Consider the following 26945-nt stretch of genomic DNA (forward strand, 5'->3'; position numbering starts at 1 on the left):
ATCTAAATAATGATATATAATAAGATGATAATGTGGGATACAAAATTCTTGAAAATGTATCCAATCCGAAAGATTTTTCAAAATAAGGTTAACCCTTTTTTCCAAAAACCTTATTATTAATTCTTATGTAATTTGGTTAAATTTATTTAACCGCATACTGTAAATTATGTATTAAATTTCTTATTACATTTTGTTATTAACTCGTCAATTGAAAAGTCCCCATCCTGACACTTAGATAGCGCTATTAGAAATAAATCCATATATTTTTTAGTTAGCCCTAATCCACAAAAGATGCTTGTATAAATTTGACAGCTGTCGGATCATTAGTTTGTGAATTATGGCATTTTGAGTGAAACAACTTTTGTTATTGTGAAGAAAATGGATAAAAAGGAATTTCGCATGGTGAGAAAATTTTTGACGAGGAAAAATACACTTGAAGCAAAAACTTGGCCTGATACCGAGTTTCCGGACAATGCCCCAGGAAACTCAACCATCAAGGATTGGTTTGCTAAGTTTAGATGTGGTGAAATGAACACCGAGAACGGTGAACGCAGTAGATGCCCAAAAAAGGTTGTTATCGAAGATAACAACGTGTACATCATATCATTATCGTTCACGAATATTTGGGTATGAGGAAGCTCTGTGCAAAGTGGATGCCGCGCGAGCCGACTTTTGACCAAAAACAACGACGAGTTGATTCGGAGCAGTGTTTGAAGATGATCAAGCGTAATAAATCCGAGTTTTTGCATCAGTATGTGACAATGGATAAAACATGATTCTATCATTTCACTCCGAAGTCCAATCGTCAGTCATCCGAGTGGACTGTAGACAATGAACACGCTCCAAAGTGTGGATAAACGCAACAGTCTGCTGGCAAGATTCTAGCGTCTCTATTTTGTGATGCGCACGGATTAATTTTCATTGATTACCTTGAAAAAGGAAGGACCTTCAACAGCGACTATTACATAGCGTTATTAGACAGTTTGAAGGACGAAATCGCAGAAAAAGGCCGCATTTGAAGAAAAGAAAGTGCTGAAGTTCACCAAGACAATGTACTTTGTCACAAGTCAGTGAAAACGATGGCAGAAATCCATAATTGGGCTTCGAATTGCTCCCCCATTCAACATATTCTCCAGATCTATTTTCCAGCGACTATTTACTGTTCTCGGATCTCAAAAGTATACTCGCTGGTACGAAATTTTCGTCGAATGGAAAGGTGATCGCGGAAACTAAGGCCTATTTTGAGGCAAAGGACAAATCGTAGTACAAAAATGGTATCGAAAAGTTGGTCGCTATAATCACTGTATCACCCTTGACGAGAATTACGTTGAGTAAATAAAAACTAATTTTTCCAAAAAAATTTGTTTTACTATGGTAGGCCGGGGTCTTTTCAATTGACTTATACTTATATATATATATATATATATATATATATATATATATATATATATATATATATATATATATATATATATATAGATATAATTATATGTCTAGCAGTAGACCATATTTTTACTTGAGCTGAATAAAGTTTAAATGAGTAAAATTTAGAAATATGTTTGACTTAGTCGTTTCGTTCTTATATTATAAATTACGCAAAAGTTAAAGTTTATATTATAGTTAATATTTCATCCAAAAAAAAACTCGTAATTCATGTAATTCAAATATTTCACTTCTTTGCGTTACTAATTCAATACTAAATGGCCGAGAGTAAAACTCATAAAATATTTTATTGTAAACAGAATTTTTACAGGCACCAAGATGTAAAATTTATTTTTATTACTTTGCCGTCTACCTCCATTGTGTCCCGAAGAAGGATAAATATTTTTATTGTTGACTTAAATAAATGCTTATCTGTTTTTCATTCCCTTATCAATTTTTCCATTTCCACCGCGGAGAGAAACAAAAAGTCGCATGATTTATTCGAGCCGTTTAATTTTAGGGTAAGTTTATCTTCTTTCTCGGGTAAACACAAACGTTAATTTCTTCCAGAACCGGAACAAAAAAATCGGGGACTTTGCCGGTCTTCCCGATAAGCGACGCGCTCTCTACTAGGTCGTCTCCGGAGAGGGGTAAAAGCGAATCGGAATTAAACTTATCAAAAATCGAATCAGTGAAGTCTTCTGGCCGACTTATTAACTGCCCGATAATAAGTTTTTCAAAGTTTTACTCATCGACAAGGAGAGAGTTCATCTAACCTCTTTGTCCTAATAGAATTACCATCTACAATTATGTATTATTCGGCATTACAGGTAAGTTTAAGTAACTATATCTATAGTCAATTCACAATAGCAGCGACACGAGTGTCAATATATGTCTGTCTAAAGTTTTAAATTCGTTTTACAATCGGACAATATTATCCTTGTCGTATTATTCTATTTAAAAAGAAATAGAATGCTGTTAGAGAAGTTCGGACATGTAACGGAATCAGCCTGCAAAAGTTGTCCGTTTGCCAAATATCTGAAAATTCTTGAAAATATTATAATTACTGGTTATAAACCGGCAGACGTTGTTTTAAAGCTTTGTTTGAATACATTTTAAATCACCGCGGTTTTTGTTGAAAGTATTTTTTGCGCCTTGCAGCTGCACTGTATATTGGTGCAGACACAGTCATTAAAATACCTCAAAAAATAAAAAATAATATAACCTTAAATTCGCCAAAAAGAGACCGTGTTTATGCGAAACAGGTGACGAATCAAGATCAATCTTGGTGTTTCAGAAATAAAATAAACGAAATGTTTAAAACAGTAAGTAGTTTTTTCATTCGAAACATAATTTAATACAATTATTTCAGAAAAAATTGTTAGTCTGGAAAGTATCTACAAAAATCCAAAAGATATACAGCTATTTGAGAGATGTTGAGCATCCGTTCATACATTGTTGGAAAATATAGGATTTAAGTCGTTTAATGATAACCCAGGAAGGGGTTTATTGGACCCTCCAGAGATTGCTTTTAAAAGAACTCAATTTTTAAAAACATATAACAAAATCGAGGATAAATTATATCAATTTATAAATTTAAAAGAGCCATGAATATTTCAAAATGGTACATTGGGTTGCTCATGGCAAGATGATAATAATTATAGTATAAAGACAGCAAGGGGTCATGGATGTAAATGTTGGAATAACTATCGATTAGGTTTTGTTAGTTATAAAATTTATTCTTTGCGGACATATATTCATGCTGGAAACAGGAATGGTTTTATTCCTGGTGTTTCTCTAAGTCCAAGGGTGATTACCATGAAGAAATAAACCATAACTTGTCTTTGCAGTAGATTGAAGATCAGCTTGTAAAGAACTTGGAGGAATCATCAGTTATTGTTATGTACAATGCACCATATCTACCATAGATAAAAAGCTTGTTTATTAACTTGACTAGTACATCTTAAAGTGAAATTGAAGAAAAAGGAAGTGTTTGTTGAAGAAAACTACGAATGTTGGTTTATGATTCACTGCTGACGATTACCAAGACAGGGTGATGAAAGAGAATAGGACTGATATACTTTAATTGTAGGGAATTATATTATAGAGTGTGAAAGCTTTATGAACATGTGTTTTATTGTTCAGAATATACATCAACGTTTGGTTAACATGTATGAGTAGAGAATTAGCACTAACTGTTTTGCAGATATGGCAAATACATTAAGGAGAATGAAGTGATTAAATGTAGTTTTATCAAGAAAGATGTATATAGATAGTAGCAGGACAAACTAAAAAGAAATATAGTAATATCTGAATGGCTTTACAAGGATACATTGCATCGAAAGAAACAAGAACTAAGCATAAAATATAAATATGCTCTCTAATGAAAACAAAATACTTTAATAATTATATTTAATACAATATTTGTTCAATTATTTTATTTATATTAAAAATTATTAGTTATATGTCGGGGGCTAAGTGTACTAAAACTGACTAGAAACAGAGTAGCTGCGGCAAAATTGCGACATTTCCCGTGTCATACCTATTTTGAATTGTCTATATATAGTATAGGACAATAATAGTTTATCATTAACTTAATAGATTTTCTATGTATCTATATAAATAAAAGCCACTTGTCAAGAGCATCATTTTAAATCCGCTGCAACTGTTTAATTTATTACGCAAGTCTACAATAAAAAAGCTGAGTATATTCAGCTGATTTTTAGGTATTTTGATATGCCGAAAATGAAAATAATATAGAAAAAATTCCAAAGCGTCAGGATTTTATGACAGATGCAAAATTATTATACAAAAAAGGGATTTTTTAGTTTTTTAAATTATTTTAATTATTTTTAATTTATTGATATTTTACTATATTACTAGTCGTTGCTGACTAACTTATAATTTTTCTCTATAGTAACTTAGAAGTAGGCACTTATCTGGGAGCTTAAAATATTCTTATATGAACAAAATTGGTTCATGTTGGTTCAAAAAACACATTTCATGGATAGAAATTATTTACGGATTCCAAAATACAAGCTGTATCACACAAAACATCCAGATGATGAAGCACATGGTGGAACATCTATAATTATCCGTGAGAACATAAGACACTGTGAAAGAGATAAATTCAGCCATTCAAGGTCATTAACAATTAGTGTTATATATTATCCACCTAAACACAACAAGGATGAACAATACCATGGTTTCTTTAACACGCTGGGTAATAGATTCATTGCCGGAGGAGACTACGATGCAAAACCTGTTATGTGAGGTTCTAGACAAATAACACCAAAAGGCAGAGAATTGGTCAAAGCAATGAAGGCATATAATTTACGGCATAGTTCTAGTGGTGAGCAAACATATTGGTCGTCAAATAGAAATAAAATTCCCGATACCATAGACTATTGTGTTACAAAAAATATTGATACCAAAACGTGAAAAGCTGAATCATGCTTCGATCTATCATCTGATCACTCACCAGTTATTATAGCAGTGAACTTAAAATTTCTCAACAAAACAAAATCACCTTCTTTGCATAAAACCAAAACCAACTGGCCATTGTTTAGAGAAAAATCAAACAGTTTGTTATCACTAAATTTACCTCTCAAAACAGAAAGAGATACAGAAATAGCAGCAAAGAATATAACAAAAACTACACTAAACTACTACAAACACCTTATAGAGCGACATATCAAAAGTTTAACTATACTTATATTTCATCTACAATTAAATAAAAAATTGCTGAAAAGAGAAAACTGCGAAAACCCGGGCAACCAATCAGAACAGAAGTAAACAACAGAAAATTCAACAAGGCCCCAAAGGATTTGAAAGAGCTAATAAATAAGGAACAAAATAAAATAATTCAAAACTATTTAGAAAACTTAAGGCCAACTGGTGCAACGGAATATCTCTCTACTAATCCACCCATTAAAATTGACAACCTGGGCTAGGAATGATAAAGATAAAGCGAAAGCTTTCTCTAAACACTTAAAAACCGTATTTGATCCGTAACCGTCTGAAATATCAGCAACAGAAGGAAATAATATAAACACAACAAAAACGCAAACAGTTTGGGCTTAAACTAAACGAAATGTATTGACTGATAGGGCATACATTTAAATTATAATTAGATAAAAAGATCTTGCTGTATAAGTTAATACTTAGGCTCATCTGGACCTATGGTATTGAACTGTGGGATACGTCTAGCAAATCTAACATAGATATCCTCCAGAGGTTCCAGAATAAAGTGTTGCGAGTCATCGTCGATGCCCCATATTACGTGTCCAACAAACTGATTCAACGCGACATCACCATAAAACCCATAACGAGTGTGATTCGAAGTGCTAGTGCGAAATACTCTGAAAAACTATTAGTGTATCCCAATGCATTCGCCAAAGAGTTAAATATGCGCGATGACAGTGAAGTGCGTAGGCTCAAACGTAAACTACCATAGGAACTGATTGATACACATAGAGTGAAATTTAATAATTTCTAGAATAAGTTAGAATAGTAATTAGAATAAGTTAGGATATACATTAAAATAAGTCAGAATAGTATCTAGAATAAGACTTAGATTATAAGTTGTACAGCAGATCACTTACTGAAGTGACCTTCTACATGTTAGGACGGTTATATTATATAACGGAAATCAAACAATAATACTTATTGCCAATGGGTAGATTGTTGACGTTCAAAAAGATTAATAAAAAAAATCTGGGAAGACCCACTGATCCTTACTTAGTGTCTAATAAAATAAATTAAATAATAGTAACACTTTGTGTTTTTACCATTTAGTGCACTTCACTGCATAATTACATAAGATAACACGGTCCAAGGGTTGCAGCATGTCGGTATTTATAAGGAACTGAAGTATTTGCTCATATACTGTTGTGAATGTCTTAATTTCCTCTATAACAGTATCCAAAGATCTCGATGTAAATAACTGTACCTATACTATCTGGTTGAACCCACAATACTTCTCAGAACTCCATTCTTGAATACTTGCATTATACTGATAATATTTCTCACGGAAAATCCCCATAACAGAGTTCCATAGGATCATATAAGTGTTAGTATTTGCTAGTAGAGCAGCAATTGATTATGTGCATGATAACTAAAATTTCCTTCTATATAAACAATACATCATTTTGAATTTTAATTCGAGTTCTTTTCATTTCTTTTTGATGTGCTCTTTTCAGAAAATATTTGCGTCAAGTTTCATCACCAGATACTTAGCCTTCTTACTGCATTGGATAATGGTCCTACTCATATTTATTGTAATATGAACAGTTTGTAGGTGAAATCAATATGCATTAAATTATTCTGGTTAATATTTATGCTGTGGGTCAACTTATGTAAATAAATATTACTTACTTGTTACAGTTTTCTTGCTATTTCTTGCCTATTTTGCTCTAATAACAAGAATTGTAGTATCATCGGCAAATGTAGCTATAGTAACATTTTCTATTTGCGGTATGTGACTTGTTGGTAAAGAACAGAACCCAAAATACTACCTTGGTGTACATATGCTTCTATTCTTTTATTGTTGAGTAAGCTTCTTCTTGTTGAGCTCTAAAGATCCTGGCTGAGATATAAGAGTTTAAGAGTTCAACGTATTTCCTCCGTAACACTATACTTTGTACATGAGTTTATACATGAGTTTTTTATGGCAGGCTTTACCTAAGACGTCCAAGAATTTAGGTGAGTAAACTTTCTTCTCTTTGTAGGCTTTTTAATAATATCTTTGATTCTATACACCTGATACAATTGTTGAATATTTGCTCATAAAACCAAACTGAAATGCAGGTACTAGATATTTTCTATCTATGATTGATCTTTTTAAAATGAATTTTTCAAACACTTTGAATCTTTTGGGTAGCAGTGAAATTGATCGATTGGAATGTACTTCATTTGAAGGTATTCTAAGTATCAGAATCACAATAACTTTAGCCGTTTCCAAACTACATACACTAAAATTGAAGGTTTCAATGATATATTATTGTGGGACGCTTTCCATAAGCGAAAATGTACAAATAGGAGCCTAAGTCAGAAAAAGAAAAAGTTTTAGTGTGTGCTAGTGAGTATATACTAGATTATTCTAGATATTGACGTATTCATCTGTTACCTGTTACCAATTAACCGATTGGATAATATGTTCTAAAATTACTCACTCTGGTGTTTTGTACGTACTACAGTGTAGAACATTTGGTTTTTTTTGAAAATACCAGCAATATTAATTATTAGAATTCTTTGTGTTGTCGTTGTGTTATCTACCACTCAATATTCAGCCTTCGGTCTTGATTTATTTCATTATTATAGGCGTCAAAATATCGGTCGACGTGTCAAACGTGACAATTCCCTACGAACGTTTGGAGTTTAGATACGATCCAACAATCGATTTAACTACCGATAAATCGGCCAAGTTCAGGACAATGAGCACTATGCGTCAATGTTTTAATTCTTTGAGGTTTCGACTAAAGCCGCTAAGATTACCATAAATGACACCGGCGTCAGAGCCACTGAATTCATTACTTTCCAAACAAAGACCTAGAACAAAACCTTTTTTTCCAGAATATTCAAAATTTACATTTATATATACATAAACACATCGTGTCACATATAGAGGCCTTACTTTACAAATTTAACCAACGTGCAGAACCAGTCTTGCCACTTGTTTACAATTTTTTTCTGAATTATTTCCTTGAAAATTTTGACGGTGAAAATTTTGAAGTAAATCAACGCAATCTCTCAATAGTGCTGCTAAGGAAGAGATAGTTTAGACATAATCGCTATTACATGAATACGTCCGTTGGTCTAATTACTCAAAACTACCTTAGAATATTAGACGATCACAAAAATAGTGAATACTGAAGTTGCCATTGTGGCTTGAGAGGGTGATGGGATTACCACCATCTTTTCTGAGAAACACATCATTTGTATGATGCAACACAGTACATTTTAATAGGTTATCAAGAAGAGGATGGCTATCATTTTTTGTTAAGTAGTTTACTCATAGCCCGCTTTTATCTAGATAGTCGGTACCTAACGTGACAGGTTTACTTTTTTTCATTAGTACACCCGTATGAAGCCGGAGCGGTCAGACTAGTTATGTTATGCAATATATATGTCGATGAAGAAACTATTGTACTAGTAATTTTTAAAATGGCCACTGTAACAACATATAGGATTATTTAGAGGCATAAGTAGCAAACTCCGCAAATTCCTCATTCATTTTTTATTTTTAGTTGTGAGATATGGAGCTAAAAAAATATCTCGATTTCTACTCAGTAAATGGTATTTGAACTTTTGTATAAGTTTTGAGGCCTAAAATTGTCTAGAATTTTTTTAAATTGATTGAACAGACATTTTTAGGCCAGACGGTCAGTTTTCTCAGATAGAGCCAAGATCAGAGCACTATATTTTATAAACCTAATTATTAATTACAAATGTGTCATATTATGGCCATGTACTTAAGCAGTTTCTAAGCAACAGCATAGAAACGCTTTCACACTAATTCAACGTTACACTGCGACTGCAATATGTGTTATGCAGTGAAAGATCGCACAAATTATTGCGATCGTTAAACCAGACAAATCCTCCAACTGTTCGCTACCAATCTGTTCGTGAAGTTTTTCTTAACACGCCTTAAACCAATTATCGAATAGAAGCAACTCATCGATTTGCAGAAGCAAGCACCAATTTGGTATTACAAATGAAACCTCCATTATTATTCAGGAACCTAGTATTACGGATGTAATTGAAAAAAAATTGTTCTGAATATGAAATTTGTTCAGCTATATTTCTAGATGTGCCCCAAGCATTTTATAAAGTATGGCATGAGGATTTCGAACGCAAGTTAGCAATTAAATTTCTCCTCCTCTGAGCTAGCTTCCAAATCCTACATCTCAAGTTATCACTTCAGAATAAGAAACTACGACGAATGTGTATTTTATGTTTTTTAAACCCATTTACTTTAGTGTACCACAAGATATTGTTCCCGGACCAATGCTGTACTTACTTTATACTAATTATAATCCTAAATGCGAGGCAGTAATAAAGTAGTATACAAGTAATATTAAAACAACTTTAAATTGACTAAAAAGAGCTGTCAATAACATTACTGAATGGGCTAAGATATGGCGAATAAAACTAAATGCTGGATATCATCTTCAAAAAATAGCTTACCTGGTAGAGATAATATTGATTCCAGAGTAACTTCGTATACGAATACAGTAAAATGAGCAGAATATTGTATGATACTCAAGAACATATGGTAGTTGCGTCTACTGCGGTAGAACTACTTAGAACTATAGTGTGCAATTATGGAGTTGCACGTATTCTGAAATTCAATATATATATATATATATATATATATATATATATATATATATATATATATATATATATATATATATATACGTTCAAACCTATTAAAACAAAGTTCTACGGAGCAATGTTAACCTCCCATGGTATATTAGAAGTGAAGCCACCCAAAATGACCTAACGGTACCACCGCCTGAGAAAGATTTAAACGATCTTTTTTAATAAGACATGTGCAAAATATCATCGATCAAAACAAAAGCACTACATATATAATTATTGCGTTATTATATATTATTGTTTAAGATGTATATGTGTTGTATTATACGTCTAGCACTGAACTAGCTACCGATTGCAATATAGTCTGAGGGGTTTTCATCTGTTTTGAATGTTGTTACAAGTGAGATATCTACAAATAGACGTCGGGATGATTTGTATATGTTCTTACCCTCAATGTCGTTTTGTATCACCGTTATTGTCGCCTCTTTTTTCCGTTAAATAAAACAGTTTTACCAATCAGTACAAGTAATCTAATAGTTTTTATTTCAAAACCCTTTCATATTTTATAAGTTATATATATTATATATTAAATAACTATATTAAATAACTATATTAAATAACTATATTAAATAACTATATTAAATAACTATATTAAATAACTGAAATTGACTATCGACTGTTTGTGTCACCCTTTTTGGTTCGACTGATTTTACTAGTTTTTACCAGTGACTGTTTGAGTCATAGCTTTAGTTATGCTATTTTTGGTTCTACTTATTTCATTCGACTTATTTTTAATATAGTGAAATATAGTGAATATAATGAAATAGTAATTATTATTTTCAGTCGCTAGTTTTTTGACTATCGACTGTTTTGCGACTCTCGACTGTTTCGACTGTTTTCAGTCGATTGTTCCCAACGCTGCTTGTAAATAAGCTTCGCAAATACTACAAAATAGTGTGCCTTAATTAGAATTTCCGATGATTCTAATATCCAAACTTATCCTATAAAAATATTTATTCTCAAATGAACAGAAAAGTAAGATCTTCCAAGCTGTACAAAAAATATGTTCCAACTTTGAGGAAGTTCGTGGATAAGCGCCGTTCAATACGGTTCTTGGGCATAAAATCGGAAATCGGCAACAAACTAATCAAGCGTCAGGTAAAGGAGATGGTTTATTAACTTTATTTAAAGCATTGCTGCTAAAGATGAAAAGTTCCAACTCATAAAGTTTCATTAATAGCCGCCGTTAAATGAACAGTTTCCTCAATTTCCTTCCAAAGTGTCAAGAATGAGCCGGGGCTCAGGAGTTTCTATTGTCGATTGAGATTTATAAGAATTGCGACTTTTTAACGAACTCCCCCCTTCGTGGAGATTAAACCTGGACAAGACAAAGAAAGTTAGATGGAGTTTTTTGTTCGGTTTCAGTTTGAAAAATTATCGAAAAAAAATTAGGTTATATCTGGCTCGATACGGTTTAATACTCATATTTTCCATTCATTATATACCCTATATTTTAATATTTCTTACAAAAAATCTTCATAATTACCTATTCTAAATTGTTTTTAACAGATTGTAATTTTTTAATTTGTTTTGAAGACTGATACATAACTTTACTCCATATATATGTGAATTAATACAAAGAGAAACTTAGAGGAAAGTAAAATAAATATGGGTTAGAAACAATTCTGAATAACATACAATGAAAAGACTTGAATGACAATGATCTTCTGTTGTATTCATTCGCCCTAACATTTCAATCACTGGACCTCGTGAGTCCAGCTCGAGATGTCAATAGGATTATACTCAAATACATTTGTAGCCAATACTTGAGTTCCATATTTAGCATCTATTATTTCTGATAACGTATTATCAATATTGATATTATGCAAAGTAGCTTCAAAAGTTAAAGGAGAGATAGATATAAATAAAAAATGATATATCAGACTCGATCAAACTGTCGTTTTAAAAGTAAGATATTGATAAAGTTTTCGAAATTTTATATGTATCAGGCTTGGCTATTACATGTTCTCATCTAATATTTCAAGAATAGTTATATTACAGTTTCCAGAAAGAAGAGTAGAGAAGTTAGATTCAGAATTTTTTTCAAATGTCGATTTCAAATTTTTAGTTTCACTCTCATGGCTAGCTGGCTTGGTTGGCGTAGTGGTAATGGCGACAAGATGGGGGTTTGAACTCTGCTGGGGCATGGTCGTAAATTTATATTTGTCAGTGTTTAATATTTTTGATTTCGCTTTGGCAATAGTGCAATATCCAATATGGAAAGTGATCCCTTCAATAATTCCCAGATAAACGTCTCGGAGTTGCCAGATATTCGTTATCGTGTTCCAGTTGGTGCTGCTGGCACCCCGCCCGTGTTCAACATCTGGGATTATATTTCTGGGTATTTTGTAGACCGTTATTCCACCATGTAAAGTTCGACATGCCTCAAGGTCGCTACACTATCAATGCATTGTTAAATGAATATGCAAAGATATTACCTATTCTCTCATACGTACAAATTATTATAGCATCTGTCTTATTGACCTGATTTATATTCCTCTTATATCATTACTCTTCTCAAGCCCTAAAATATATTTCATGAAAACGTTGTTTTAGAATAATTTATGTCCTCAACAACTTCTATAAAAATAGTTGGCAGTTAAGGAAATCAATTATCTCAAAGTACAACATCAGAATCTCTTCCTCTATGAATATTAAAAATGTCGTGCTGATGCAACAGACAACTAACTTTAAATTCTGGAGATTTCATCTCAACTGGCCATAAAATGCAGATATATTGAAAAACCTGATTAACTCGAAAGAATTAATCGATTTTATTTAGTCGGCAACTGGTATTATATATTACATAAAACGGGATTTATCGCCTCTCTGCCTATTTTGAAAACGAATTAAATTTCCCCGACTCCCAGAGAACTAATGGAAATATTCCTAGTGATGTATCAGTATTTATAGCGCTTGAAAAGTGTTATCTAAAAAGAACTCGGATTTACTTTATTTGGAATTGTAAGCTTAACACCATTGCCGATATAGTTTTAGTTTAATCTTATTTACTTTATGTTATAGCTAGATTCATGGTTTCGAATACAACACGCCTTTAAACTCCCCTTTATAAGAGTGTGTTTACTAGAGTTTTATAGACCGACTCTATTCATTTATGATGCTATAAAAGGCAGACGAATGTATTTCAAGATACAACCATAACAATATAGGGTTGGATACAATTTAGTAGTTCATCATAATAAACGCTATTTGTAGAGACCATCAGGGAAAACATATATAAGTGTTTTCTATTATACATTAAACCGCAAAGGAGCTTAAAACGTACAGGTAATAAGGAGCAGACCCTTTTCTAGAATTAATCAATTCTAATTAAGTAAATACGTATCATTTATTAAATGTAACCTTGAGTCACTCGTGGAATGTTTGATTTTATGTTGCTTTCAATCCAACCTTTCGTTTCTGTCTTTCTCTCATCTCATCCTGTTCTTCTTTATTACACTCCTGACTCTTCTTCTTTACACTCTTGACTTCATTTCTGCTGGTTGTGTTTTACTCTTATCTGCAACAGTACCTATGACTTGCAACTGAATGTAAATGTTGGTCTGTAAATTGTATACTTTCATTTTATTTTATATGATACGTCCTTTTTAGATATATTTTTACAATTTTATTACAGGTTTTCGAATTCTAGTATTCCCATCTCCTGGCTTAGGTTCGTTTTCTATACACAGATACTTAAAAGCGTTTACTTGCTCTATTTTTACATCCTGGATATTTTCGTTTTACTTTTAGTTATTATCATTCGGTATTCCCTTAGTATCATAATCCATGCCTTTAGCTTCTCTGTACGTGTTCTGACATATCAAATGTTATCATCTGGAAAGGCCCATACCGACGTTTATATTATTTTCCATATTTTTAATCCCTATATATGGTACTGTTTTATCTATTTGACATTTATTTATTACGTAACCAATTAAGAGCTACACGACAACCTCGAAATTAAATCAATTTACAAACGGATCTAAGATTTCAGCTTAAATAATGAAATGGGGTTGGTAAATCGTTGTAATGTGGAAGCTATGCAGCTACTGCACAAGACCCAGGAAACCAAAATATTTAAGCTAACCAAACCACATCAACTTATATGGTGTATAATTATATTCTTAACTTTATCTTAAGTGGTTTAGTTTTATTGTAATTTAGAAATATTCATTGGTGTATTAATCCCGTAGTGGGCTTGCTGGTTTATGCAAGTAAAATAGAACAGTAGTAATAAATTAATTTGTAAATTAAGATTTTACTATGCATATCTAATTTAAGATGTAATTATTAAAATTTTTTATTATTTCATTTAGTAATATTATAAATTGTTTTGGGTATAAGATTCCACAAGATTAACACCGCTTAAATTATTCTTACAATTTTTACTTTGCTGTATGTATATATATATACATATGATCTTTATATGTTATTCATATTTCTCCTTTAACGTATATATTAAAAAAACACTAAGTACATCTGAGAAATATTTAATACACAAGGTTGTTTAAAATCATAATTTATTTACACCAATTTTTAAATAAAATTGCATCGCTATTTGCTAAATTATTTCAATTCTCGATCCTTAAAACAGTAGAAATAAATATTATTTTTCCTGTCAGTAAATGTATGTATTTCAAACTACTATTTTATGTAAATCTGAAAAGTGGCCTTTGCACGTAGCTCATATTATTTTGCTTCTGTATCTTTCGTTAATCTACTGCGTTCTACTTTGTCTCAAATCTCATCCTTTTTTTTAGAAACTTGCCGTAACTCTTTAATAATTCCAACAAACGGAAATAACCGAAAATAACACAAACTCTTAAATAATACTGCTTAAAATTAATAGCTCCGTTTAGTAATGTTTTAACCCACTAACTTTCCATTATAATTTCGTTTTAAATATAAAATTTGGGGATTTGTCTTCTGATTCAAAATTGTTTGCCGACATATTGCGGTACCGCGTTGTCAGATTTTAATTTTAAAAATTGCGCGTCCATGGTCGATATACATACAACAGAAACGGCGCATAATCTACCATAAGAGTTGAACTGACAGCGCGTTGTCCAGATCCAATGAAAAGGGGGCTTAAAATTTTTGTTTATATATTTTGTATCATCGATCTAATAGCTATTACTGACTGTTTGGTTACGACATATTTCGTTTTATTCGAATGTACTTATTTATAGCGCACATTACACTAAAATTTTAGGTCCAAAAATGTTTCCTCCATATATCCTTAAACTGTGCCAAATTTAACCTTAACGCCGCTAGGTTCACCCGTTTTCATTAAAAATACAGCCAAATTTTTCGCTAAGTCGAGTAATATAGGAGAAGATATAACGTGATTAACTGTTTAGAAACAAAAGTGTGTTTAAGTCAGACTGCGAGATGTGATAAGCGATGATTAGTATCGCTTGTGCAATTGATTAACTTAATTAGTTTTAAAATAAATTAAATATATAAAAACGATACGATTTTAATTTAAACACTACAATTTTAATAACTAGTTGTTGTGCATATTTTATAGGATTCTGCCACTCTTTAACAGTAAATTAATTAATTCAGTATGTACTCACTTTATTTCGTACGATTTGCAAGTGTAAATACACCAATTTTCGTTTAAATGTATTTTCCATTACCTGTGCAATCAGCTGTGTATTTACAATGCAGCTATCTGCATTATTCAGCATCCATATTAGCGGATAGTTCCGCAGTTCGAATTTGTTTATATGTGCTCAAAAAAAAAACTCGCAACTGTCATATAACCCTAGGATTACTGCATATTTTCGGGCACAAAAACCGCCATCAATTTTCGAAATTCACCATTGCTTTTTTTGTGTTTAATACTAACGAAAAAAAAAATACAGCGAGGATTCTTGTCCTTAATATAATTGTTCGTATGTTCATAGTACGTCAAATGGTTTTGTATCGAAAATCTCGGATTTATGATGCTCTTTTAACGTTTTGTTTATAGGAAAACTGACTACCGTAATCGGATTGTTGTATTAACTCTAAATAAAATGGAATGGCTTATTATTTGAACCGTTAGAATGCACTGATGTATTTCGTATTATTATTTATAACCGAGTACATTAGACAAGAATATGTAAATAGGAGACTTGGTGGTCACGGACGAGTTACCTATAAAATAAAAACACAAGCTAAAATTGTAACTAGGTGCTAGATAGATAGCTAGATATTTTAGAAACTGCCACAGATTAGAGAATCCGATAATTTTCATAGTATTGATAAATTGTTAAGGTATATCAATTTAGACAAAAACTTGAATATTCAATAAATTATGTAATTTTTTACCGAAAACAAAAGCTAGAGTTATGCTACAACAAATTTTGTTTAGGCCCATTGCACCACGTACTTCATATCCACTTTAAATTTTTCTAACTAATATAATTTTAGCTGTCGTTACCGATCAACATACGCCTTGTCTACATAGTGAATTAAGACTACGTACTTATCTAGGATGACCCATTGAACCTTCCATTATTTCTAAAATATACATTAGTAACATTTATCAGTGTTTTTAATATTTAGCACATTCCACTGTACCACTACACAAGATCAAACGATTGTGATTCAATGCTGAATATTTCCAAAACATGGTGATGAGAGTGGAAACAAGTAAGAATCAGATATAATTAATATAGTATAACTGTAGTAAATCTTATTGTAGAGTGTGAAAGTTTTATGTGCACAGATATGTGTGTAATTGTTCAGAATATACGTGAGCATTCGGTTAAAATGTGTGAGCAGAGAAAGAATATTAACTGTTTTACAGATATGGCAGATACATTAGGGAGAATGCAGTAACTCAATCTAATTTTAACAAGAATGATGTATACATGTAGTAACTTAACGAACTAAGGAGAAATATAGTATCATAAATATCAAAATGACTGTACAAGGAAACATTCTACCGAAGGAAATAAGAAGTAACCGTAAAAGGTAAATAAGCTCTATAATGAAATTAAAATGCATTACTTGGATATTGAGGAATACAAATTGATGTATTTTATCACTTGTCTTTATTGTGAATTAATCCAAGTACAAATGAAATGTAAAAATTAATTCATTTATAATTAAGCTTGTACTAAGCGTATCTAATAAAGATGTTATAAAAAAATATTACTTGGTTATATAATAATTAATTGGGTATCTTAGACCTCCGGGGGATACCACCGCATAAAATTCTCACCTAGAACCCCAATTGATATGGAAAAAAAAGGAAATATAATAATACACAACCTCCAAACCATTATAACTGTATAACTATTTATAGTTTTGTCTTTATAATGTTAAAGCAAATTATATTTTTTAATAGTAGTTCTGCCACATGAGAAATTTACTGTTAAGGAAGTAAAACTACCAATACATAAAGAAATCAGTTCTAGAAAGCTCGTGGTTTTGGCCTAATAACTGGAAGAATGTTAAAGCAGCTGTCAGGAAACTACATCAAATTAACAATATTCATATTTAATGCCATGCTAAGACTCCCTTACTTTCCTAGCACTTGGGAAATGGCTCAAATCGCAATGATTCTTAATCGTTGGAAAATCAGAAGACGTCTCCTTTTATCGTCCTATAAGCCTATTACCTGTGATCTCTAAACTGTTCGGAAAACTTTTCATTAAGAGACCTAAAATAACCGCAGAGGAGAGAAATATTATTCTAGACCATCAATTTGGCTTCCGTAATAAACAGGGAACAATAAAACAAATACATAGAACAGTCAGCCAAATTAACAAAAATGTAAAGGATAAAAAATATTGCTCCGCTGTATTTCTCGGTATTTTTCAAGCCTTTTGCCCCATGCGCACTTTCAACTGCTGAAATCGTACCTCACAGACAGACATTTTATTGTCAAACTGGGTGACTAATACACTCACGTACACCCAATAAATTCAGGCGTTCCACAGGACACTGTTCTTGGTCCATTGTTATATCTATTGCATACAGCTGACATATCCACCTCAAGAAATACTACTATTGCAATATATGCTGACGATACAGCGGTTTTATCGTCACATCAATATCATCCAATATCAGCCACAAGAAACCTCCAAATTCATCTTAACAAAATCGAATTGTGGTTGAAAACGTGGCGTATCAAAACAAATCTACCCATGTGACTTTCACCCTTTGTGGAAGAACATGTCTCTCAGTAAAAGTGAATAGTCATGAATTTCCGCAAGCAGGCATCGTTAAATATATGGGAATGCATTTTGATCGACGTTTGACATGGAAAAAACATATAGTGACAAAACGCAAACAACTCGGGGTTAAACTAAACCAAATTTAATGACTGATAGGGCGAAATCTAAATTATCATCAGATAACAAGGTTTTACTATATATGTCAATATTTAGGCCCATTTGAACCTATGGTATTGAACTGTGGGGTACTACTAGCAAATCTAACATAAATATCCTCCAGAGGTTCCAGAATAAAGTGTCGCGAATCATCGTCGATACCCCATATAACGGGTCCAACAATCCCCTTAGGACACATAACGACTGTGATTGGAAGTGTTAGTGCGAAGTACTCTGAAAGACTGTTAGTGCGTCCCAATGCATTCGCCAAAGAGTTAAATGTGCGCGATGACAGTTAAGTGCGTACGCTCAAAAACTACCATACGAGCTGATTAATAGACACATAGAATGAGACTTAATAATATCTAGAATAACTTAGAATAGTCTTTAAAATAGGTTAGGATAGAGTTTAAAATAAGTTAGAATAGTATCTAGAATAAGATTTGGATTATAAGTTGTACAATAGATCACTTACTGAAGTGATCTTCTACATGTTAGGATGTTATATTATATAACTGAAGTCATATAATAATACTTATTGCCCACGGGCAGATTGTTGACGTTCTAGGAGATTAATAAAAAAAATAACAGTAGTATTTAAGTTAATAATATAATTTTTTATTTATAACAGTTTAATAATTTTATATAGATTAGAATTTTGTTATACGTCATAGACAAAATTAACTAAAATTCAGAGTTCATGAGGCAACACTGCCACGTTTTGACATCATGAATTCAGATGACGTGAGTTTATTGGTATTCTGAATAGACTATATAATGTTTATTTATTTTCTGTTTTGGCATAATATTGTTGGAAATATTATACCACAGCGCATTATTATTAAACTATTTCCTCTTTTTATTTCGAAAATAATTTGAAACAAAGTTTGTGCCAAAAAGAGTCTAACGCGCTACCGGGTTTCATTTTTGTTTGTTTCCCGGTGATCAATCATTTTAATGGCAGTTTTAATATAGGATATTTATACGGTCTTACGTTATCCTACGACGGATTTATTAGATATATTTTGTATTATTTTTATCGGCGTATAAAACGATATCAGGACCGTCGAAGATAAATTGTTTTCCTGCTATTAATTTTGTTTATTTTCGAAATAAAGTATACTTTTTAGTAGATTTCATCAGTTAATTTGTATATGAAACTTACATGCCTTTTTAAAGTTTTTATGTAAAAACTTATTAAAATAAAAATTATTATTTTGAAAAATATGCAAAATTTATATTTTGTTGTTTAAAATATTGCTTTTTAATATACTATCTCTTTTTTTTTCAGGTTAGTTCAACGCATATTTCATTCTTTTAAATACTTAGAGAGCCAGAATGAAGGTCAGTTTAAATTTTCTTCTATGCCTTTTTTTTATTTGGAGTAGTAATATTATTAGCTGTAAATAACTATTATATATTTGCAATTATGTTGGCATCACAATAATTTAGATATTCTGAATTTTAATAGTTATATTTTAACATAAGAAAATTACTCTCTATATAAATGTAAATGGTTTTGTTGCCAATTTAATATCCCCGGTATATGAATTAGATTAGTGTGTAAAAACAAATTTTGTGTATATTAATTGGATATAGCATCCAATTCCGTATTAAGAATGATCCATCCTTAACTACCACTGGTCTATAGAATATAAGAATCAATCTAGTTGGTGGCTTAACTCTGTAATAAATGGTGGGGCAGAGGTCCCGCTACCATTTTGATTGCGCGCCATCTTTGTTATGTAAAATTTAGCTCAGTTTCACTTTAACCATTGTATTGCGTAGACGTCGAAATTTTATTATGGATAAATATAGCCCACAAGAACGAGCATAAATAGTGACAATATTTATTGAAAATTGCGTCAAAATATCTTAGTCGTCCAGTGCCTCACAAAAGAACAATTTATCATTTACATGCGAATTTTCGACAGTACATTATGATAGCAAACAGCAGGACTCTCTCGGAAGACAACGGACGTCTCATAACGCTGAAAATGTGACTTTGGTGCGCGACAATATTGCTAAGTCTCCAGCAACATCAATTTGGAGACGTGGTTCCTAGTTACACATTTCTGCACGCAGTTTAAGGCAAATTTTAAAAACTGACTTGAAAATGTTCCCCTACAAAATTTAGTTGGCCCAAAAATTGTTACAGAGAGATCCTGATTAATGAGTTGAGTAAAGTATTGCAGCCCTAAGACTGTCTGGTGAAATGGTAGATTTTTCGTCTAAATTGATAATGAGCGATATAGCCCATTTTGTTCTCAGTGGCCACATCAATAAATAGAACAGTCCGTTTTGGTGAACACAGAATACTAAATTAATTCATGGAACATTGCATCCACTAAAAACAACTGTATGGTGTGGTATTCATGCTGGAAGCACCATTGGTCCAAATTTTTTTGAAAATGACAAAGATGTAGCAGTTACTGTTACTGTTCAACGATACCAAGACATAATTCGAAATTTTCTTGTACCTGAAATGGAAGATCAAGGACTAGAGGACATGTGGTTTCATCAAGAGGGGCCACAGAGCACACAGCTCATTTAAAAATTCAATTATTGTATGACGTTTTTCCACGAAGACTAATTTCGCGAAGTGTTGATTTAGCATGACCAGCCAGATCTCCGGATTTAACAGCACCAGACTTTTTCTTATGGGTTTTTTTAAATTCAAAAGTTTATGTGAGCAGGCCTCAAACGATTCAAAATATTCGTTACGAAATTGCAGAAATTTAGCCTTACATTTACAAATGTCATAAAAAATACCTTAGAAAGTACCGAAAATTGCATAGCGAATCGCGGTCACCGTTTAGCCAATATAATTTTTCAAATAGTTCAAATAAACTTTTTACAAAAACTAAACTTATTTTGTTATATTTTCTTTGAGCAAAATTATAGGCAATATAAATGGTATCGGGACTTTTACCCCATGTTATACTATTGTTTATCAAATAAGTGTTTGATAAATCGCAGAATTATATTAAATTAAAGAAGTACTATACTCAAAATTGGTGTACAGAAATAAAAAATATTATATGATCCTTGTACAAAATGGCTAATAATTTACGACTACGTTGCTAAGGGAAATAATATATTACTTAATTTTTGGCGTCTTTCTTGATGGGCGATGGAAACTTATTTTGCACACAATATATGAATATTAACAACAATTTAGGAAACTTTTAATTGAATTTTCTTTCATATATATCCATATATGATTATAGGTACAGAAAATCTATTTTAACAATAAAAATTGATTCATTCATTTAAAAGGTAATTCTTACCAGTTGTTTAGAAATAATTATATATATATATATATATATATATATATATATATATATATATATACAGTTTTCAAAGCACTCTGAATGTAAAGGTTCATTCGCTCACCAAGTCACAAATTACTGTGCTCTCTAAAACAGAGATTCCAAAAGACCACTTTAATTTACCTTTGCTTATCTATTATCAAAAAGGGAACTGAAATATTTACATAAGGCTAGATACGAAAACAATTGGTCACTTCAGTTGCATATGAATTAATAAGGAAAAATATAATTGACTGAGATCCCATTTGTGAGCCTTTAGTGATAAGACATGAAATCAAGGTATTTTCGATATGAATATTTATAAGTGATGAAAAGTATATAACGTGTGGCAATACAGTGTGAAATATATAGTGATCGAGGATCGGAGAAAGCTTCTAAAATGGGTACAACACTCATACAAAAATTTTCTTGAAAGTTGTGAAACATAACAATTCATCCATAACTAAATTCTTATCTTCTTCGACTACCATCCAAACTTAAGTTTGGAAAAGAACTGCAAAGTTTTTTTAACTGTACATAACTGGATTAAAACGAGGCACGTGAACATCATTCAGTTGAGTTAATCAGCCAGAAATCTTAAAAGCTCTATTGAGATAGATTTATGCTTTTACCAAAAAGGTGGAAAAAAGTTATCCGTCAGGTCGATACATAGTATCATATGAATCGTATCAAGTATAGAACTTTAAAGTTATATGTATAAATTACTTATGTCCAATCCAAGATGCGCGAATACACGCTAATATATGACGACCTCGATTTTATATCTTATAATATAGCTCATAAATAAGCATAAATACCCATCCAAAACCTATCTTTATAATAATTACTAACTAAATAAATGGTAAAATAAATAGGCAAGCTAGATTTTGACGTCGAGGTGGTCTGTGGTCTGTTGAAAACATAATGAAAACATACTTAAGCAACCAATTTTTAATGACAAAGGGAAAATTAAAATACTTGAAATATAACAGGGATCGGTAATTATTGCGATAGATACTTCTAATGTCAGGCAGTATTGAAAAATAACTTATATATATATATATATATATATATATATATATATATATATACATATATATATATATATATATATATATAAATATATATATATATGTATATATATATATATATATATATATATATATATTTATATATATATATATATATATATATATATATATATATATGTATATATATATATATCTGTCCCAAGCAGTCAATAATTGACGGACAATCATTATAAAACAGACGAAGGGAAAGTACCGTACGATGTATCAGCTTATGTGCTAATACTAAGAATGGTGGGGTACAATGAGATCAAGGGAAGTAAATAAATGAATAAGTGAATAATACTGTTGCTAGATGACTCACCTCTCCAGTTCCAGCTATCATGCGTACAAGGGAAGAAGTCAAAAGTCACCCGCTAGATACTCTGCTACGGTAGAAGAGTCAGCAGAAATCACTTTCTGTGGCTTTTATATTTGCATTAGGTTATCCATAGATCATAACTAAACGTCAGTAAACTCTGGCCACTTTGGCGTTGGTCTCTGGTTTATATCTCAGTTATAATTTATATGTACAGCTGCAACCATAAAACTATTATCTTTGTTTTATTGAATACAAGAATTATGGGAAATATACGATAATTCGAAGAAATAATAAAATAGGGAAGAATAAAATGGGTAACGATAAATGGATAAAAAAATAAGTAAGTAGATGATAATGAATATAGAATAATAAATAGAGTATAACCGATTGTGGCGACCGCCACGACCCTTTAGGCCACCACTAATTCACCATCAACAACTACAAAGGTTGGCAACGCCGGTGGATTGGTACCATGTAGTTCGAGGGTATAAAAGACCATCACGACGATGTCTCGCTCCTTTTTCTTATCACCGTCCCCTTGTAACAGTACCACTTCCACAGCGCTACCGTACTTCCTCTACTTAACCTAATATCCTGTCAATTCTCCAATCGACCACATGTATCAATGGTAAGTTAAAATAAACAACTTTGATTCAACCAGTGTTTTTAGTTCCCGTGCAAATTCCTTCCAAAAATAGTAGTGAGTGTTCTGACAAATAATCGTAGCGGCAGCCACACATTTCGACCGACCGACCGACCCGACGAACATTCCTACACCGATAAATGGAGTTTTAATAAATAACAAATGATAATTACAAAGAGAAAATTTTAATAATCTGTGAGGAATCTCAACATTAGATAAAACTCAGCTTGGACGGCACACGACATTTTAATATAAACTGAATACGGAAAAAGTAGTGACTCTAAGAGTCGAGTCTTTAGAAATGAACTCCTAGGAAGTAACATCCCTCGGACGTGTTAAGATATCACATCTACTCTCGAAGAAACATCAACAATGTTGTCATTCATAGTAATTGTTAAGTATTCGCAAAGGTGACAAATTCCACAATTGGAAAGAAGTGGTAATTCCGCCTAGTTCCTTTACATTCTCGTTCAAAAAGAAAACATAAAAGACTGAAAATTATAAGGTCTAAAATATCGAATTATTAGTTGGAATTCCCAGTACCACAGATATTCGCAACGATTTATCTGTGTTCGTGTCTGTGTTTTGGGGAAAAAAATATCGAGAATATATATACAAAATAAAACTCGCATTTAGATTACTTTGTTATATAAAATAAGAATATTCTGTGGAATAATTTCCGACTTTACGTTTAATAGTACTTTTACATCATTCTATATTAATCCGACTTAGACAAAAGTACACGGGTTTAAACTGAACGGTCCAAGTATCTTAAATATTTTATTATTCATCTCTAACAAGACTATTATGTTCAGCGGCATTATTTTTAACACCTTTGGTATTAAGTTCTGTTTATAATACCGGAAAAAAAGACAAGAAAATATAATAACACGAAACGTTGTCGAATAAAAAAAGTCGTTTTGTTTTAAGGCGTTAGGGAGCTGACGTGTGCAAGATTACGATCAGCAGTTAAGAGATAAAAACAAAAATACAAAAAACGCTGTGAATAAATCAAAACGTTGGGAACTCCGATATGCTGATAGGTGTGTTCTTTTTTTACTGTTATTATACAGCCGTAAAAGTGTCTGAACATTTATTGACTACATGAAAGATAATATATACTAAAATGTTTATATGGCTATAACGAAGGACAGAGTCATATCAGCGATAGAGAGATGTAGTAGCCCCCTTTTGTAGAAAATAATTAACGGATTATCTGAGCAGCTATCACTTGCAATAGAGTCACCCACCAAGTTGGGTAAAGGAAGCTTCTTTAATTTGGAAAATTTAAAATTCCACTAACTTTATGGCTTGAACCACTGTAGTCCTTTTGTGAAATGCTTCTCTCAATATTCCAGTAGACTAGGTTAGTGGTATTTACTTCCTCTAATATCCAGAACTGTCCTATTAACAGGTAGTTCAAAAGTTGGTTTAAAATTTGAGAGAACTTGGATTCGACAATTATAGTAGCTGCAATCCCCGGGGGATATCTTACCTACTCATAAATTTAGCAAGAAGCAAATCAAATATATTTTCCTGGTTCCAGCAGGAGCAATAGGAATTGTTGTCCGAAATAATAATTAATACTGCTTTATATTTCATCATAAACTTCACTTAGTCATTGATTTAATTTAGAAATACCTACAGGAACCACTACGATTAACTGAAATATATCGTAAAATCATTCATTGAAGTACTGATAATTGTGATTTGCTCTTTTGTTGGTTCTGTAAACCCCAACAGCAATAGTGTTGATGTAAGATGACACTGATGTAACAATAACTCCTAAAAGGACAAGATTATTTGTAAGCAATATTAACAAACAAAATTATAAACTAGAAATAAAAATTGAGTTTTTAGCCAAAATTACGACAAATATGAAATTAAAATATTAAAATTTTACTAAAACATTTTAACATTAACGTCGAAGAAAACACGTCAATTAGCATGAGTTAAAATAATACACATATACTCATAAATACAGAGGAAAGGGTAGTGACAATGACAATTTTTTTATTAATTACATCCTAGATATGCTTGTACAATCTTAATTTCCAAATTAATTTATTACTACTGTTCTTTTGTACTTGCTTTAATACGCAGGCAAGACGAGCACGGCGTTAACACGTCAGTATGTTATGTATATCGCAAACTAAATTAAAACTAATCTACTAAAGCTAAAGTAAAGAATACACTTATTCACTAAACAAGTTCGTGTGTTTTGTTTCGCTTCAATATTCTAATTACTTGCGTGTTGTCCAGAAGCTGTATTACTTCCACGTTGCTGTAATTTAGTAAAGCTATTTCATGTTTTAAGGCGAAATCTTTAATAACTTCAAGTATCCATTTGATTTCGAAATTATTGTTGGTTATGTAGCGATAAGCATTGATAATTTAATCGTAGAACTTTGTTTTGTGTGCGTTGGATTACTAGATGGTTTGATGTTTTAGTGCAATTCCATATTTCCACCTCATAGGTCCAAAGTGGCTTTATGATTGACTGATAAACCAATCTCTTCTGATTTTAAGTAAAGTTGAGAGTATCTTCTGACTAACCAGTACAATAGCTTGACTTTGAGTCCAGTCTGCTCTGCTTTTTGTGTAACATCATGTTTCCTATTATCGAGATGTATTCTGATGTATTTAGCTGATTCTCATTGAGTAATCAGGCATCCGTCTAAGTGAAATAATTAGTGACAGTGACAGTGACAGTGATAGTGATAGTGACAGTGACAGTGACAATGACAATGACAATGACAGTGACAGTGGCAATGAGAGTGACAAGGACAATGACAGAGTCAGTGACAGTGACAATGACAGTAACAATGGCAGTGACAATGACAGAGACAGTGACAGTGACAATGACGCGTCTACTGTATACGGCTAGGATGGAGTAATTATATCATATTTCAAATCAATCGGGCAGTTAATTTTTTGAAATTCGTGATTATGTAATCTTTTGCAGAGGATTGAAGAATAACTTTAATTTTAGTTAATTAATTTAATTTAATTAATTTAATTTTTTTTTTCATTTTTTATTATTTTTTTTATTACTCTTTGGGAGTAAATATATAACTAACATAAAATTTTGCGCTGTATTGACTATTCCTTACAGCAGTTTTGTAGAATAGATAGTGAAAAGTGGTATTTGCTATTAATATGCAGCACTATTATTAAGTGGAAAACTATATAATATCATAAACTATGAAGTAAACTAAGGGGAATCGATATGGCTCCAACTACAGAGATCAAAGCAGATGCTTTGAACAGAAAGATATATGGTTTACCTTTTAATATAAATTGCCCATTAGATTATAATGGAATAACCTCGAGCTAACAACATTGAATAGGTATAGAATATCTTTGTCTAAAATAGAGGAAGGGCCAACCGAAGAACACGTGTTTCAGCAGATGCCATATAATATATAGGCTTTATTTCGTAACCACGGTGGATTTACTCTATAC

At 31.7% G+C, this 26945-nt stretch overlaps 1 protein-coding gene across 1 annotated transcript in view; it reads left to right on the forward strand.

Annotated features, from left to right (window-relative positions):
• LOC143200049 (alpha-2B adrenergic receptor) overlaps positions 1-26945 on the forward strand; it is a 619947-nt gene that overhangs the window by 309844 nt on the left and 283158 nt on the right. The window contains exon 3 of the mRNA XM_076410305.1: positions 19429-19481. Coding sequence (XP_076266420.1) covers positions 19476-19481 — 6 coding nt within the window. The 5' untranslated portion in view covers positions 19429-19475. The remainder of the gene's footprint in view (positions 1-19428; positions 19482-26945) is intronic.

The sequence above is a fragment of the Rhynchophorus ferrugineus genome, unplaced genomic scaffold (assembly GCF_030347505.1).
Source record: "Rhynchophorus ferrugineus isolate W39M unplaced genomic scaffold, kcgeb_rfMv2 rfM7, whole genome shotgun sequence".
NCBI lineage: Eukaryota > Metazoa > Arthropoda > Insecta > Coleoptera > Curculionidae > Rhynchophorus > Rhynchophorus ferrugineus.